At 30.6% G+C, this 14,539-nt stretch overlaps 1 protein-coding gene across 1 annotated transcript in view; it reads left to right on the forward strand.

Annotated features, from left to right (window-relative positions):
* Positions 1-236: 236 nt before the first annotated feature.
* Positions 237-14,539, forward strand: part of LOC136033714 (uncharacterized) — a 37,270-nt gene continuing 22,967 nt past the window's right edge. The window contains exons 1-2 of the mRNA XM_065714597.1: positions 237-263; positions 4,383-4,641. Coding sequence (XP_065570669.1) covers positions 237-263; positions 4,383-4,641 — 286 coding nt within the window. The remainder of the gene's footprint in view (positions 264-4,382; positions 4,642-14,539) is intronic.

Genomic DNA, 14,539 nt, shown 5'->3' on the forward strand with positions numbered 1-14,539 from the left:
TGTAAAGATTCCTTTAAAAATTTATTCTTATTAGGCTTGTATGCTTAGGCCTTTTTAGACAAAGAAATGCTTTAGACCAATTTTTTGGAAAAAAACAGTTTGATTTCAGGGAAGAGTAGAGGATGTATCAACCAGTTTTTCACTACTAGCTTATTATTTGAGAAATGCCTGAGTCATAAAACAACTTTAGTCCTCAGTTTAATATATTATAAGGTAGCGTTTAATTTAGCTGAGAGATGAGTGATAGTGAAGGATCTTATAAGGTATGCAAGTCAAATTTATTAAGGTTATTAGTGCTACGTAATTAATGCTACGATTACAGCACTTTTACGATTACGGTAGGAAATGAGGGTTTGTAGCTAGTTTCATATTAAATCGGGAGTTTAGAAAGTTTTTTTCTTTCTCCTTTTATATGGATAATTTTTATCGGTTTTGTTCTAAGGGGTACAAAAGGCAATGGGAGAACACAAAACCGAATGGGGAAGTAAATTTATCCTTTATTTAAGCCGGTTATTATACCAATTATTTAAGCTTCGTAAATGAAAGTGTGAGGAAAATGAATGCAGCTTGAAGTTTGTGAAAAATTGGGGTTCTAAAACAGGTTTAAAAATTACTATCGAGTAAACATAGTCACTTTAGCTAGGGATAAGTGAAGCTGAAAATAAGACGTTGGGCAATGAAATGATTTATTAAGAAGATATTTATAATTACCTTATTACTACAGAATCTAGGAGAAGTGAAGATGTTAAAAGCAGAACAGCCAACGCTCAATCTTTTTTTTTCAAGAAATGGAATGATTTTGGAAGAATAAGAAAAAAATTCTGCAAGTCAAAATTAAAATAATGAAGGCTACAGTAATGAAAGCATTCTATTATGGGTTAAAGGCCTGGAAACCTAAGAAATAGGAAGATGTTTTCTAGATTGTTTGTTGTATTTCATAGAAATTGCCTACGGGTTGTTCTGGACACCCGGCTGACTGACCGTGTTTCAAACAGCAGGCTGTTTAAAGAGTTTAGTTTAATACCGCTTTTTAGCGCTATAATGAGAGGAAGGTTGTGATGACTAGGGTAGTTTCTGCGGAGGAAGGGTGACAGATTACTAACGTTTGCCATTCTTGGCAAACTGTCTCGGCATGTATTTAAATCAGGTCATCCGTGGTTTTGGTGGGAGGATATCTTAAAGTACAATTTCATGAAAATGGAAAATTCATGGGAGGGTGTAAAGAAGAAGGCTTGAAACAAATTAGCTTTGAGTAGGAGCCTGTGTAACTGATTCGACTTCATGCTACTAATTACCGCAGTTAGTTGTTTTTATTAGCTATAGTAGATATTTCTGCCTCCCAACTAGTTCCACTGGCACATAATGAATTTTCAACAAATTAACAGGAACAAATAAGCCATATCCAGCTTATGCGTATAGATATGTAGATTAAACATGTTCAAACTTATTATTCAGACCTAGCTTTGCAGAATACACTTGGGGAGTATTTTAATATATCACTTGAGATGTGGGACAATAAGGATTTATTTCCATAGTTCTCAGGCTGGTCAGTCAAAACATTATATAGAAGTTGCTGGAAATATTGTATTAGTGTTGTTTGGTGATATAATAGTGTTGTTTTAGCGTTAATTATTCAAAGACACATAAATAGCTACTTATGTATTCATAGTATATCAGACAATATTTTATAACTTAGAATTTCTTTAGCGAGTAATTAAAGATTTTTGTTTTTCTGGCTTTTCAAAATAGTTCATATAAAAATCGGAAGTTAACATATTGAAGGTTTTCTGTTAAAGGAAAAATAAGATAACTGTTTTCTGTTAAAGGAAAAACAAAGTTAAAGCTATAGAAAAAGAAGATAATTTGTTCGATCAATATTGTGAACTAAGTATGCAAAAGTATAGTTATTTTGTATTGTGTCCTATGAGAGAAAAGCATTCATATTGTTTTATCAATATTATTTATTAATATATGTAATTGTGAACAACGTCTGAAGAAAATAGGTGATTAGTAAGCAAGGAAAGAAGGGTTATGACCAGTGTTGGTGACCTTAGAAAAATAAAATATTAACATACTGGTATAAAATCTTAAAACAAACTAGTGGACGATAACCAAAAAAGCAAACTCTAAATAATATAATTCTATTTTTTGAATTTGCATCTGGATACTTTTATCAAAGGAAAAAATATCGAAGAAACTAAACTAAAATTTAAAAAATATTATAATAACATTGAAAAAAGAAAATAGCAAAATGGTGAAAAATATATAGGCTGCTTTAAATTCCATCTCGCTATAGACTCTTTGTATAACAGTTGAAAAAAGATGTTTCCAAAAAAAAATTTTAAAAAAGGAGTATAAAAAATTTTGCGTTCTCATGGATAATGTTATACTGGAAGAAGAAGCTAAGCTTTAAAGATAGGTCCCAACAGCATGAATATGCAATAAATAATTTAGTAATACAAAGATACGGATACTTTTGGGTCAATAGTGCAGAGCATTTTCACTTTTTTTTAGTGTAGTAAACCATACGAAGGAACAAAAACAATAAATACTTCTTTTGCACTTTTAAAAATTTTTAAGAAATAATATAAGGTTAAAATAATCAATGAGGACATAAGTGCTAATAGAAATGATGAGAAAAATAAATTTATTTGCAATAACTTACTAAAAATACAACTTAGAATATCTAATTCATTAAACTTTAAACTTGTATATAACAAGCCCCGAAAAAGTGTCAAACTTACACTCAAATTTCAATATAAAATTATTTCAGGAAAGAGTCAATTTTCTTTTGCTAGAATAGCAATAATATTCAAATTTAAGTACCTTAGTCTTTTTGACCTACATCCATCATACCTTAGATTTTTTGATCAATTTATTTGTAACATTTTAAATTCAAACATAGGCAATAAATAAAAAACAATAAATGTTAAATAATAAACTTGGTTCCCTTTTATTTAATTATAACTGAATGAACCTAGGGCACATGTTAATTTTTTAATGAATATACTATTTTATTTTGCTAGGTTTTATTTTAATTTAAACTTCAACTGTATTATTGATGTTGTTTCATTGTATGGTGATCTGGCAGAGAGACAACATAATATATCATATTCTTTTTTCTTGCCATTGTATAATGAATATTACGATATTAGATGTTGTTAAAATACGTGTGTTTATCCTTTTCGTTCTGTTTTTTTTTTTATTCTTTTCCTTTTGTGTTTTCTCAAATTTAGCTAAATTTGTTCAGTTTTTTTCCATTAGTATGGATCTCCAGACCTGAAGTCAAAATATTCAGCATATTTTCTTATTTATAGTTAATTTTTGTTTTTTTTTTATTAACTTTTTGTTTTAAAATATTACGGTCTTATCAAATATTCTTATTTTTATTATTATCCAAATTGAAAGGCATTGTGGCCTAAGAAATTATTTATTCTTGGAATTGAGAAAAACCGAAAATAACAGTTGAGTGACCATCCTAGAATCTCTTTAATAAACTTGTGTCGTTTTTATTTTACTTAAATTAACACTTGAATTTAATCTTATGTTTTTCACGTCTGTTTCACGTCAGAGAGAAAAGTAGGCTAATCAAGATTATAAAAAACCAAACATTTCTAATTAAGTTTTTTTTAATATTTACCTTACCTAAAAATTGCCTGAAAAGTTTTACAATACAGTCTTGCTGAAAAAATGTAGATATCTACGCCAAAGGCCATTGTGACCTTTCTGTTTTACTATAAACGATATGTATATTGAATAGTATATTCTTTTTGTATTATCATACCACCGACCACAATATCAATTAAATGCAGTATGCTGTTAAGAATTTGCATAACTACCAAAAATAACAGATAGGTGACCTTACTTCGAAAAGTTCTAACCGGCTTGGGTCAACTAAAAATTTTACTAAAACGATATATGATTTTTTTTAAATATTTATATTTTATGTGGTACTTTCAACGTAAATGACTGCTCTCTTACAGTTCTTTACCATAAACGTGTTGAGTACAAAAAAAATCAAGAGAATCTTAATATATACATTCTAGATTAATCTTATTAATTTAAAAGGGTACTTTTTTCAAAATATCTTCTCTTGATTTCATTCCGTTTAAAAAAGAAAATATATGCCTGAATAGAGCTTTGAAAGCAAATTTAGATTTTTAAAGCAGTTCTCTTTGGTATCTTCAATTAAAATTTAGAGTTCGATAATTTAATAATTTATTCAAATCATTTGTAAGTGTCCTTTGAGCTTTGTTTACTTCCATCTTAGTGTGGAATCGTGTGTACTAAAATTATGTATTATTACCTAGTGAAATTAAAGATCAAAACAAAATTAGTATAAACGTAATTTGAGAAAGCTTGTAATATTTCTAATATACTAGAGAGGCCAAAGGCACTTCCTAGAATGTGGTGCTTTGGATGGAGTCACTTTTTCCACAACATTACACATTGAAAGATTTTTGAACTGGACAGGTGTGCTAATTGAAGCAGATGGACGTTTTTACAGTGACCTGAAACATGTTCATCGGAAAGCTTATGGAGTAAAAATGTGTGCAAGCCGTACACCATACCCATCCAAAACAGTTTTTAAGCCTTCACCGATTTATTTTCGTAAAGAAGTCCGTGGAAAAAACTTTACAAGTAAGTGAAAACTAAACCGATCAAATCCATTAATCTAAATTAACATCCATTCTTCATAATCCATGCGATGGCATTGACTCACCAAAAGAAATAGTTCTTTCATATCTCTTTAATCCTTTTGCCAAATTTACTATTGAAGCTCTGAGTAGAAAATGTAAGAAAACTCTGACCAATTTTTAAATTATTTCTCTTCATTGAAATAATTTGGACAATATTAATCCACTTTAAAAAGTTTGTCTTTTTCCTTTCTAGACTTCAAAAAGGTCCGCTGGTATGGCAATTGTGTTGAAATTGAAAGAATTAACATAGGGAAAAAAATATGTTACAGAAAAATTCCAAGTAAAACTTCTCTTTTCTAAGAATACCCGAAAATCAGTGTCTTTTTTAAGCCATGACTTTCTATAACGTCCTTACAATCTGCACCTAGCAGCATTTGCCAGATCGAGTAATTCTGGTATATGAAGTACTGCTCTCGCTTATCAGTCAGTTTGTAAGACTCAGGACCATATGGTTCCTGTACCTACCTGTAAACTACCGTATTGTAGTTCTTACCTTAGATATCTTCCTCGTCCCTCCCTTGAAGTTGAAGCTTTGTGCTTCAAATACTGGATGGAAAGCTTATATCCCTGAAAAAAGGGACCTGAGTTGTTTGAAATTACCAGAACTATATCTGCCATGTCAAACTATATTAAGATGCAAATACCCTTGTAGAACATCCACATAATTATGAAAGAGATGTATATTCTAATTTTTAGAACATATGTCGAAATGAAAATAATTAGCTATGTTTTTTACAAGGCTGGCAATATCAATTTAGTTGCTTTAGTCTTCGACTACAGAAATAAACTTAGAATGACCCTGGCACTTTGTCGCATTTTTAATCTACCTTTGTCGCATTTTTTATTCCTTAACATGGTACCTAACCTGACATGTAGTACCTAGCATGGAAAGAATATTAGAAAACTTTTCCACTGATTGTTTTCTTTTAAAGTTGTTCATGGCATGACATCAAAGGGACTGAAAATATAAAAATACCCCGATGGTGAGTGAATTCTTTCTATTTTAAGACCAAAAGGAAGTAAATATTGTTTTTCTACACTAAAAAAACCTTTTTAGGGAGGGGATATAGTACACTGCATCAGGATTGAATGATCAGAAGTTTACCACGGGAAGACGAATATTTATGTTTTGCTTCGAGCTAATTACATTCGGGACAGCAATTTGATTTTGCAGTTTGACTTTATTTTGAAATATTAATTATAGTTAATCTATCAAATAGAACAGTCTTTTAATGTCTAGGTGAGATATATACGCTTGGAAGAGACAAGCGTGGCTGGGATGAACGTTTAAAATAACTAAATGCATATTTAACTCGCCAAAAATGTCGAAAAAGGTCCTTTGTTCTTGGAGTAGCCAAGTAAATGTTCGATGAGTATCTTATATGAATCAATAAAGCTTGAACACATGATTTTTCTTCTATTAAAGTTTTTTTAGTCTTGAAATAAACTAGGTAATATGAGAGGGAAGTCAAATGAGCCAAAATAAGGGTTAAAAACAAAAAACACCAGAGAAGTTCTTTTGATCACAGAAGAAGCTAGCAGACGTTAGAAGATTTCGAATACCACTAAATAATGCTAGAAAACAAAAAAAAAAGTCTAAAAATCGTTTTTGGTTTTATAAGAAACTAGGTGGTGCAGGAGGAACGTTGAATGAGACTAAATAACTCTGGAACATATTAAAAACACTGAAAAGGAATTCTGGTCATGGAATAAGTAGAGAATTTATTATGGGAGAGTCGAATGAAGGTATATAAAGGCTGGAAGACATTAAAAGCTTCAGGAAAAATTTTTCGGTCTTTAAATATACTAAAAGATATTAAAGAAGCGTTACATAGGACTAAACACGAATAGAACACGGCAATAAAATTAGAAAAGGGGTTTGTAGTCGAAATAGCCTAAAAGGTGCTGGAAAAGCAACAGATAGCACTAAATGAGTACTGAAGACAATACAAACGTTAAAAATGATCTATTAGTAGGACAGGATACTAAACTTTCATTGGAATTAAAATTAGGCGTAGTTGAGATGAACAGCCTCGGTAAAAGCCTTATGAGGCTTGAAGATGTGTTTTAGGACACTTAATAAGGATTAAATATACTAAGTATTTCAGAAAAGGTCTTTCGTCTTGGAATAGTCAAAAAGATAAGAGGATCAATAAATGGGTCATAAATACGGCTAAAAGAAATTGAAAATGTTGTAAAACTGGCTAGAAGATCTTACAGGAACGTTGATGCAAGTAAAAGAAGGTCAAACACTCTAAAACCTCTGAAAATATAGTGTCGTCCAAGAATACCCTAGGAATGATTGAAAATCATTGAATAGTACTGAGTAGAGGTGGAACCCTTTAAAAGTGTCAACAAAGGTTTTTTTGTCTTGAAATATGCAAGAATAAATTGGAGAAACGTTAAACGCAAGTAAATAAGGCTAGAGTACATCAAATCTTGGCAAAAGGTCTCAGGGCCTTGAAATAGGCTAAGAGATGACAGAAGAGACACGAATCTGGCTAAAAGTGAAGGTTGAATACTAATAATCTAATGAGTAAAGACGAAGCCCTCACAGACATCTGTTTAAGATTTTTAATTCAATTTTTGTTACAGATACTAACAGTTTTTCACTGTTTTTGCTTAATTCACCCTATTTTCAATTTCGTTGACAAGTAATTCTATATTTTTTCTTGTTTATTTATTTTCCCCCAAGCTGAGTTTATTGGTTTTGCCTGGATAAAATATACAATTTAACTTCTTAGATTGAAATCTCACTTATTCAATTATAGTGCAAATGTTTTTGACACAAAATTTTCCCATTGTTTTTGTTTGGATATATTATCTACATTTTCAATTTACGGAGATAAAATTTTATATTTTTAATATTAATTGACTAAACAAGCACATAATCAATAAAATCCGTTCAATTATCCGATTCTTTTATTTTCCTTTTTTTTTAGAATGAATTTAAGTTTCCTCAATTTTTGTCAGAGAAATTAACACTGTTTCATTTTTGTATTTACAACTTTCCGTTTTCTTTGTAGAGGAAATTCGAAATTTTTTCAATTTCTGTCGACCGAATTCGCATCTTTTTAAATTTTTCATTTATTTAGTTTTCTCAAATAACTAGTTAAGTAGCTATTAGGTTCAAATTAGACTGGTTTCATAGGCAGCATAACCTAAATTGACGTCAATTAAACCCCACCTAATTCAAACTTTTCTATAAACCCAAGAATAATTCTATTTTAACAAGTAAGCAAACGTGAACAAAAAAAATATATATATATTATTTGTTTGTAGTAAAAACAATATATTACATGTTTCAAGGATTTCAAATAGTTTCAAATAGTTTCAAAAATTCTTGAAACATAATAGTGTTTGTGGGGGAATTTTCGGGTTAAAATCTATCGATAGAATCGTGAAAACAGTTCAATTGACATATAACAATAACTCCAGTGTTGACAGAGTCCCAGCCCCACCAGGGAAAGGGAGAAAGCATTTGAAGGTATACTCTTGGGGTATACACGGCTCTTATTGTAGGGATGCTTATAAAAGCTTCAGAGAGGACTCATTTGATAAGAATTTAAAATTTTAACTCATTTTTAAGAGTCAACTAGGATTAGCGGGCTGCTAGTCCCACCTCCCTCCCACACCCATTTTCCCCAATTTTCCTAAGAAAATGAGAAAACTTTTTTTGAATAGTCCATAGGTCAGACAAAAGCTCCTGTGTCGAAGCAACCCCCTAGGGCCCAAGAGCAGGTGTTGTAAACTATGCTCCTGGAGCATATATGGAGGAGATGCTCGTACAGAATTCCAGGAGGGTTCATTTGATTGGAAAGTTATTGTTCTAATTCACTAATTAACAGTCAAAAGTGATCAGAGGGTAGTTAGTTCTCCTTCCACACTTTTTCTCCGAATTGCATCAGATAAGAACGCTTATGTAGCCATTTTATTAAAAATAGTTCAAAGATAAAATAAGCAAATCCGTTGTCGACACAAACCTGGTGCCCAGAGGCAGGCGGTGTAAATAATTCTATATGTGTATATATGACTCTTATGGAAAGGATGCTCGTATATCTTTCAAAGAGCGCTCATTTGATTAAAGATTAAATCTTCTAGTTCACTTTTTATAAGTAAAAAAAGATCAAAAGGCAACTAGCCCTCCCTCCATGCACACCTTTTTTTGCCAATACCATCGTGTATATTTTTTGAGATAGTCATTTTTTTAAATATATCAAACATCAGACAATTGAAACTTCGATTTTGAAACAAACCCCAGGGCCTAGAAGCAGGTGTCCTGAGGGCATATATGGTTCTTATAGAAGAGATGCTCATTTAATTTTCAGAAAAAGATCATTTGATTGGAAATTGAACGTTCTCAATAGGAGTCAAAAAAGATCGAAGGGCAACTAGCCCACCCCCCCGCACCCTTTTTCCTCCAAATACTTCAGTTAAATTTTTTTTTTAAATAGTTCATCTTATATACATGGTTCAACAGTCAGATAAAAAAGAATCTCTGGTGTTGAAAAAACCCCTGGGTCCCAGGGACAGGTGTTTTCAGTTATTTCCCTGGAGCATATATCATTCTCATACGGAGGATGATTTTATAAGCTTCAAACACGGCTCATTTGATTGGGAATTGATAGTTTTATTTGACTTTTTAAGAGTAAAAAGTATTCCGTTAATAAGAAGAAAGCCCCTTTCATAGAAAATTCTCTTCCCCCAGGAAAAACTCCCCCATGAAATGATCCTTCCATATAATCCTTTCCCTTTAACCCCTCAGCGAAAAACTCCCCACAAAAAATGTGTATGTACTTCTCAGTAGCCAATACTATATGCAAACAGTGGGCACAATTCATAACCTGAAGCCCTTCCCCTGGGGACTCTTGGGGATTAAGTCGTTTACAAAGACATAGCTATTTGATTTTTTTCACTATGCTGAACCAAATGGCTATCTCAAAATTTTCATCCATTGACTTTGAGAAAAAATTAGCTTGGAAGGACGCCTAGTTCCCATCCAATTTTTCTCACTTAAAAAAGGCATTAGAGATTTAATTACCATTTGAATTAGCCTTCTCTTGACATTCTAGGACAACTGAGTCAATACGATCACACCTGAAAAAGAATAAACACGCATATGTGATCTTTCTTCTGGCAAAAATACAAAATCAACATTTTTGTAGATAGAACCTTGAAACGTCTGAAATAGAGACTTTTCATAAGCTATATCATACGTTATGATTTTCATCAAAATTATATTACTTTTAGGGTATTTTCTCCCTTTTTCGATAATACGGAAAATTCTACTAGACTTTTATCGTTTGATGGGTAGTACTGCAATAGTTGAAACTATTTATATATATATATATATATATATATATATATATATATATATATATATACACATTTGCTGGTTTTTTTTTCATAGGCATGTATTTTGGGAGTGATACCTGACGCGGGGATGCCATAGATATTCTGTGGTAGCCACAACACTGTGCTGGGTAGAGAATTTAGAGTGGCGAAACCCTATATAGGCCAGTGTATTCTCCTGATGAGCCCTTATGTTGGGTGTTGCCTCTGAATTATTTGTCTATATTATTTTTTCTATTGTTTGGTAAATGACAACCTATACTTATTGACGACATGACTGCCTGTCCATGGATTATTCTTTATGGTTGATTGTGTGTGGCTTAGCTGTTTGACCTATGTGATTGTATGGATGAGTAGGGTTAAGGCCTCATTCAAGTGCTGGTCTATATTATCAGTAATTTAGGAAAACAGTCTTCCTTTTCTCCTTCTGTCTCCTTTTTTTTTTTTTGTGTGTTTGTGCTGTAGCATTGGTGATTTCTCTTTTCATTATATATATATATATATATATATATATATATATATATATATATATATATATATATATATATATATATATATATATATATATATATATATATATATATATATATATATATATATATATATATATATATATATATATATATATATATCATAAAAAGAGAAATCACCAATGCAACAAAAAAAAAAGACAGAAGGAGAAAAGGAAGACTGTTTTCCTAAATTAGTGATTAATATAGACCAGCACTTGAATGAGGCCTTAACCCTACTCATCCATACAATCATATAGGTCAAAGAGCATAGCCATACAAAATCAACCATAAAGAATATTTCATGGACAGGCAGTCATGTCGTCAATAGGTATAAGAGGTCATTTACCAAACAATAGAAAAAATAATAAAGACAAATAATTCAGGGGCAACAACCCAACACAAGGGCTCATCAGGAGAATACACTGGCCTATATAGGGTTTCGCCACTTTAAATTCTCTACCCAGGCAAGTGTTGTGGCTACCACAGAATATCCATGGCATCCCCATGTCAGGTATCACCCCCAAAATACATGCCTAGGAAAGAAAAAAAGATAGCAAATGTAAAACAACCAAGTAACACAAAAACAAGCTTATCCTGTTAATATATCCCTCTTTTTAGCAACAATAGGTAAACTAAATATAATAAATTTTACCAAATCACAAATATTAACACATTGCAAAAAACTTGAATGAACTAAACAATTATAGAATTTATCTTTACCATGTGGCAAATTTTTAAAAAAATCTGCTCAATTAGAAACACAATTCAAAATAAATGGCGCTGCAACAACATTTCTCGAACCTCCGAAATTAGTTGAAAATTTCTTTAAGTATTTCTAGATAATACTTTTGATATTTATTTAAATGCTCGTTATAATGAAAACTAAATTTTTAAATTGCCAAGTTAATTTATTTGCAGAGAAATCTCTTGATATCAATTTTTGGCTTAAGATTTTACATCTATTTTTAAAATCAATATAATTACTACAAATCCTTGCATAACGAAGTAACTGTGAGAAAAATTCTGAATATGTGATATTTGAGTGTATATTACTTTCAGGAAATGAGAAACTAATCACTTCAAAATCAAAATCATCCGTTTTATTATACATTTTAAAACTTAATTTATAATTATCACATATATTAATATTTAAATCTAAGGAATGATCTTTATGACCAGCGCCATGACTAGGTTCAAGAATAAGCTCTGATGGATATATATTTTTAGAAATATCAATGAAATTCTTACAATTTAAGACCAAAATTTCATTTAAATATTTTTTTATTTGACAAAACATGTTTTTAATTAATTGGATTATTCTTATCCATCATATATTTATATTCTAGTTGACTTAAAAACAAGTCAGCTATAAATGGGCTGGCATTCCCCCCCCCCATGGGAATTCTCACAATTTGCTTGTAATAATCACCACCAAATCTTATATAAGTATTGTATAAAACAAATTCTAATAACTCAAAAATCATATCCAAGCTGTAACATCTCAAGTTAATTGTAGTATTAAAGCAATTTGTCCATATAGCTTTATTATTATAAGTGTCTATTTTTAAGAACCTTTTACTAAATAAGAGGAAAGATTTCTTGATAACAGTTTTTAAATTATAAAACACCACATTAAGTGATAAATTAGTACACATTGTCGCAAAATCGAAAGACTCAATTCTTTTAGCTGAAACCATTGTTAAAGAATCTATCACCTGCAGTGAATTATTAACACTCCAATAAGGATTAAAATTCGGTAATTTTTTAATACCAGAACAATAGGTTTTAAGTTTATTTACAATTTCCTTTAAAACTAAAGAGAGGTCAGTAGCAGCAATGCGGGTTGAACATTTAGCTGCTCCAGCAATAAACCGGGGTTTAGGGGGATTCTTATGAAATTTTACAGTCAAATATATGAAAGGGAACTTTTTATTATTGTCATTTATTTTAATATTAAAATTTTCAAAAAGTATTTCTTCAGTCTTTTCAATCAAATTCTCATCCTCTATATTTACCTTTTCGTAAATATTAGTTGTGCATAACTCCCTTTTTAAGATATCACAATACAGCTTCTGACAAACTATGGCAAAATTATTATTAGCTTTATCCACTGGCACAATTACAAATTCATTCTTTAGATTAGCAATTGCTTGTTTAATCTTCGCACTATAAAATAATGATTTATTGTTACTGTTTTTTAAGTTAGAATATATTTTATTTCTTATTCTACTAATAATTAAATTCTTCCAACTTTGAAAACTCTCTTTATTTTTATTCTCTTTCTTACACAACTTATCAATAAATAAATCAAAATCATTTTCCAATCCATCAAGAACACTCGATGGTTTCAGATGATGAGAAAGACGGAAATTAGCCCCTTTATTGATTATAATTTGAAGATCATCTTGCTTTATTATTGACAAGTCCCCTGTTATAACATGTTTGTAAGTGGGATTTACAAATGGGCCAAGTTGCTTACGATTACAAACCGGTTTCCAGTTTATATCACTATCTAATCTTTTAAGTATTAAATTATAATTAAAAATAATTTGCCAAATAGCTTTTCAAATTTATAAGTTAAAACTGGACTATCATTATAATTCAAATTACTGGGAAGGGCCTGCTTCACATGCCGCTGATTTAAATTTTCTGGTAAATTAATATCTTCAATCTGCTTTCAAGTAAAATTAAAAGGTAAATATAATCTGTTATCCTTATTACTGATCTTATCAAATTTTTTTTTTGAAATAAATTTCGTTTTAGTTAGAATGCAAATTGTTTCACATATTACTTTAAAATTATAATCAAGAGCTGTATTGTTCTTAACAATCCAGAAAAGTTTTATTAAATTCCTCTTGGATAAATTCTTTAGACATTTTATTACAGAAATCATACCCCTAAATTCAAGTAGCTGGCACATCTATAAAAAGCATATGTACATCTAATTCATTTTTTCTATTATTTTTCCTATGTCCTCTCGATCGTTTTTTACGTTTAGTAGGACAGGTAAAAGAAGGATGGTCCATAAAACCAGCAATACATTTAACAACAACATGAGACATGTAACCATATGTTGCTACGCGATCATTTAGCCCAAAAGGATAAGCTGTGCCAAGAGTATGGATCCAAAAATCCTCCTGTTTACGTAGTCTTTAATTCTTCTCTTCTTTATTTAAATTTTCTAATTCTAAATATTCTAAAATTGTGACAGTTATATCTGATACGGAACATTTACCATTATTACAATGTTGAACTAGATAGTTATTAGTTTTTTCATTATTAACTGTTGTCTTATGTCCTGAAAATCTTTTATATATATTATTTGTTGTTTCCCCCACATATTGTTGGCAGCATTTATTACATTCTAATAGGTAAATTACATTGGTTGTTCTACAATTAACATTACCACGTAATTTACATGCAAAATTTTTATTATACAACGTACTCTTAACAGAAGTCCATGGGACAAAATGATCTTGGCAAAGAAAACAACGACTCTTACACTTACTAACTCTCAGAAAATCGTTCCGAGTTCTGAGGCTAATATTTGTGTTTTGTTGCATAAAAAGCTATTGAAAATAAATCCAAAACACACCAACATCCAAATCAAAATCCAACAATCAAAGTCCAAAAAACATGCCAAGGTCAATTGGTCAATAGGTCAATAAATACCTAAACAAAAACATGAAAGAACATGAAATTTGCATAAGTGCAATCTCAACAATAATTAACAATATCAGGTTAAAAACCTAGACCAGGGTAAAGTTCTGTCGGGAAGAAAACTAAAAAAAAAATATTTCACCAGCACTGGATCCAACCTGGAATAATATCATAAAAACAGAAATCACCAATGCAACAGCACAAACACAAAAAAAGAGAGAGAGACAGAAGGAGAAAAGGAAGACTGTTTTCCTAAATTAGTGATCAATATAGACCAGCACTTGAATGAGGCCTTAACCCTAAATATATATATAT

This window comes from Artemia franciscana, chromosome 1 (assembly GCF_032884065.1).
Source record: "Artemia franciscana chromosome 1, ASM3288406v1, whole genome shotgun sequence".
NCBI lineage: Eukaryota > Metazoa > Arthropoda > Branchiopoda > Anostraca > Artemiidae > Artemia > Artemia franciscana.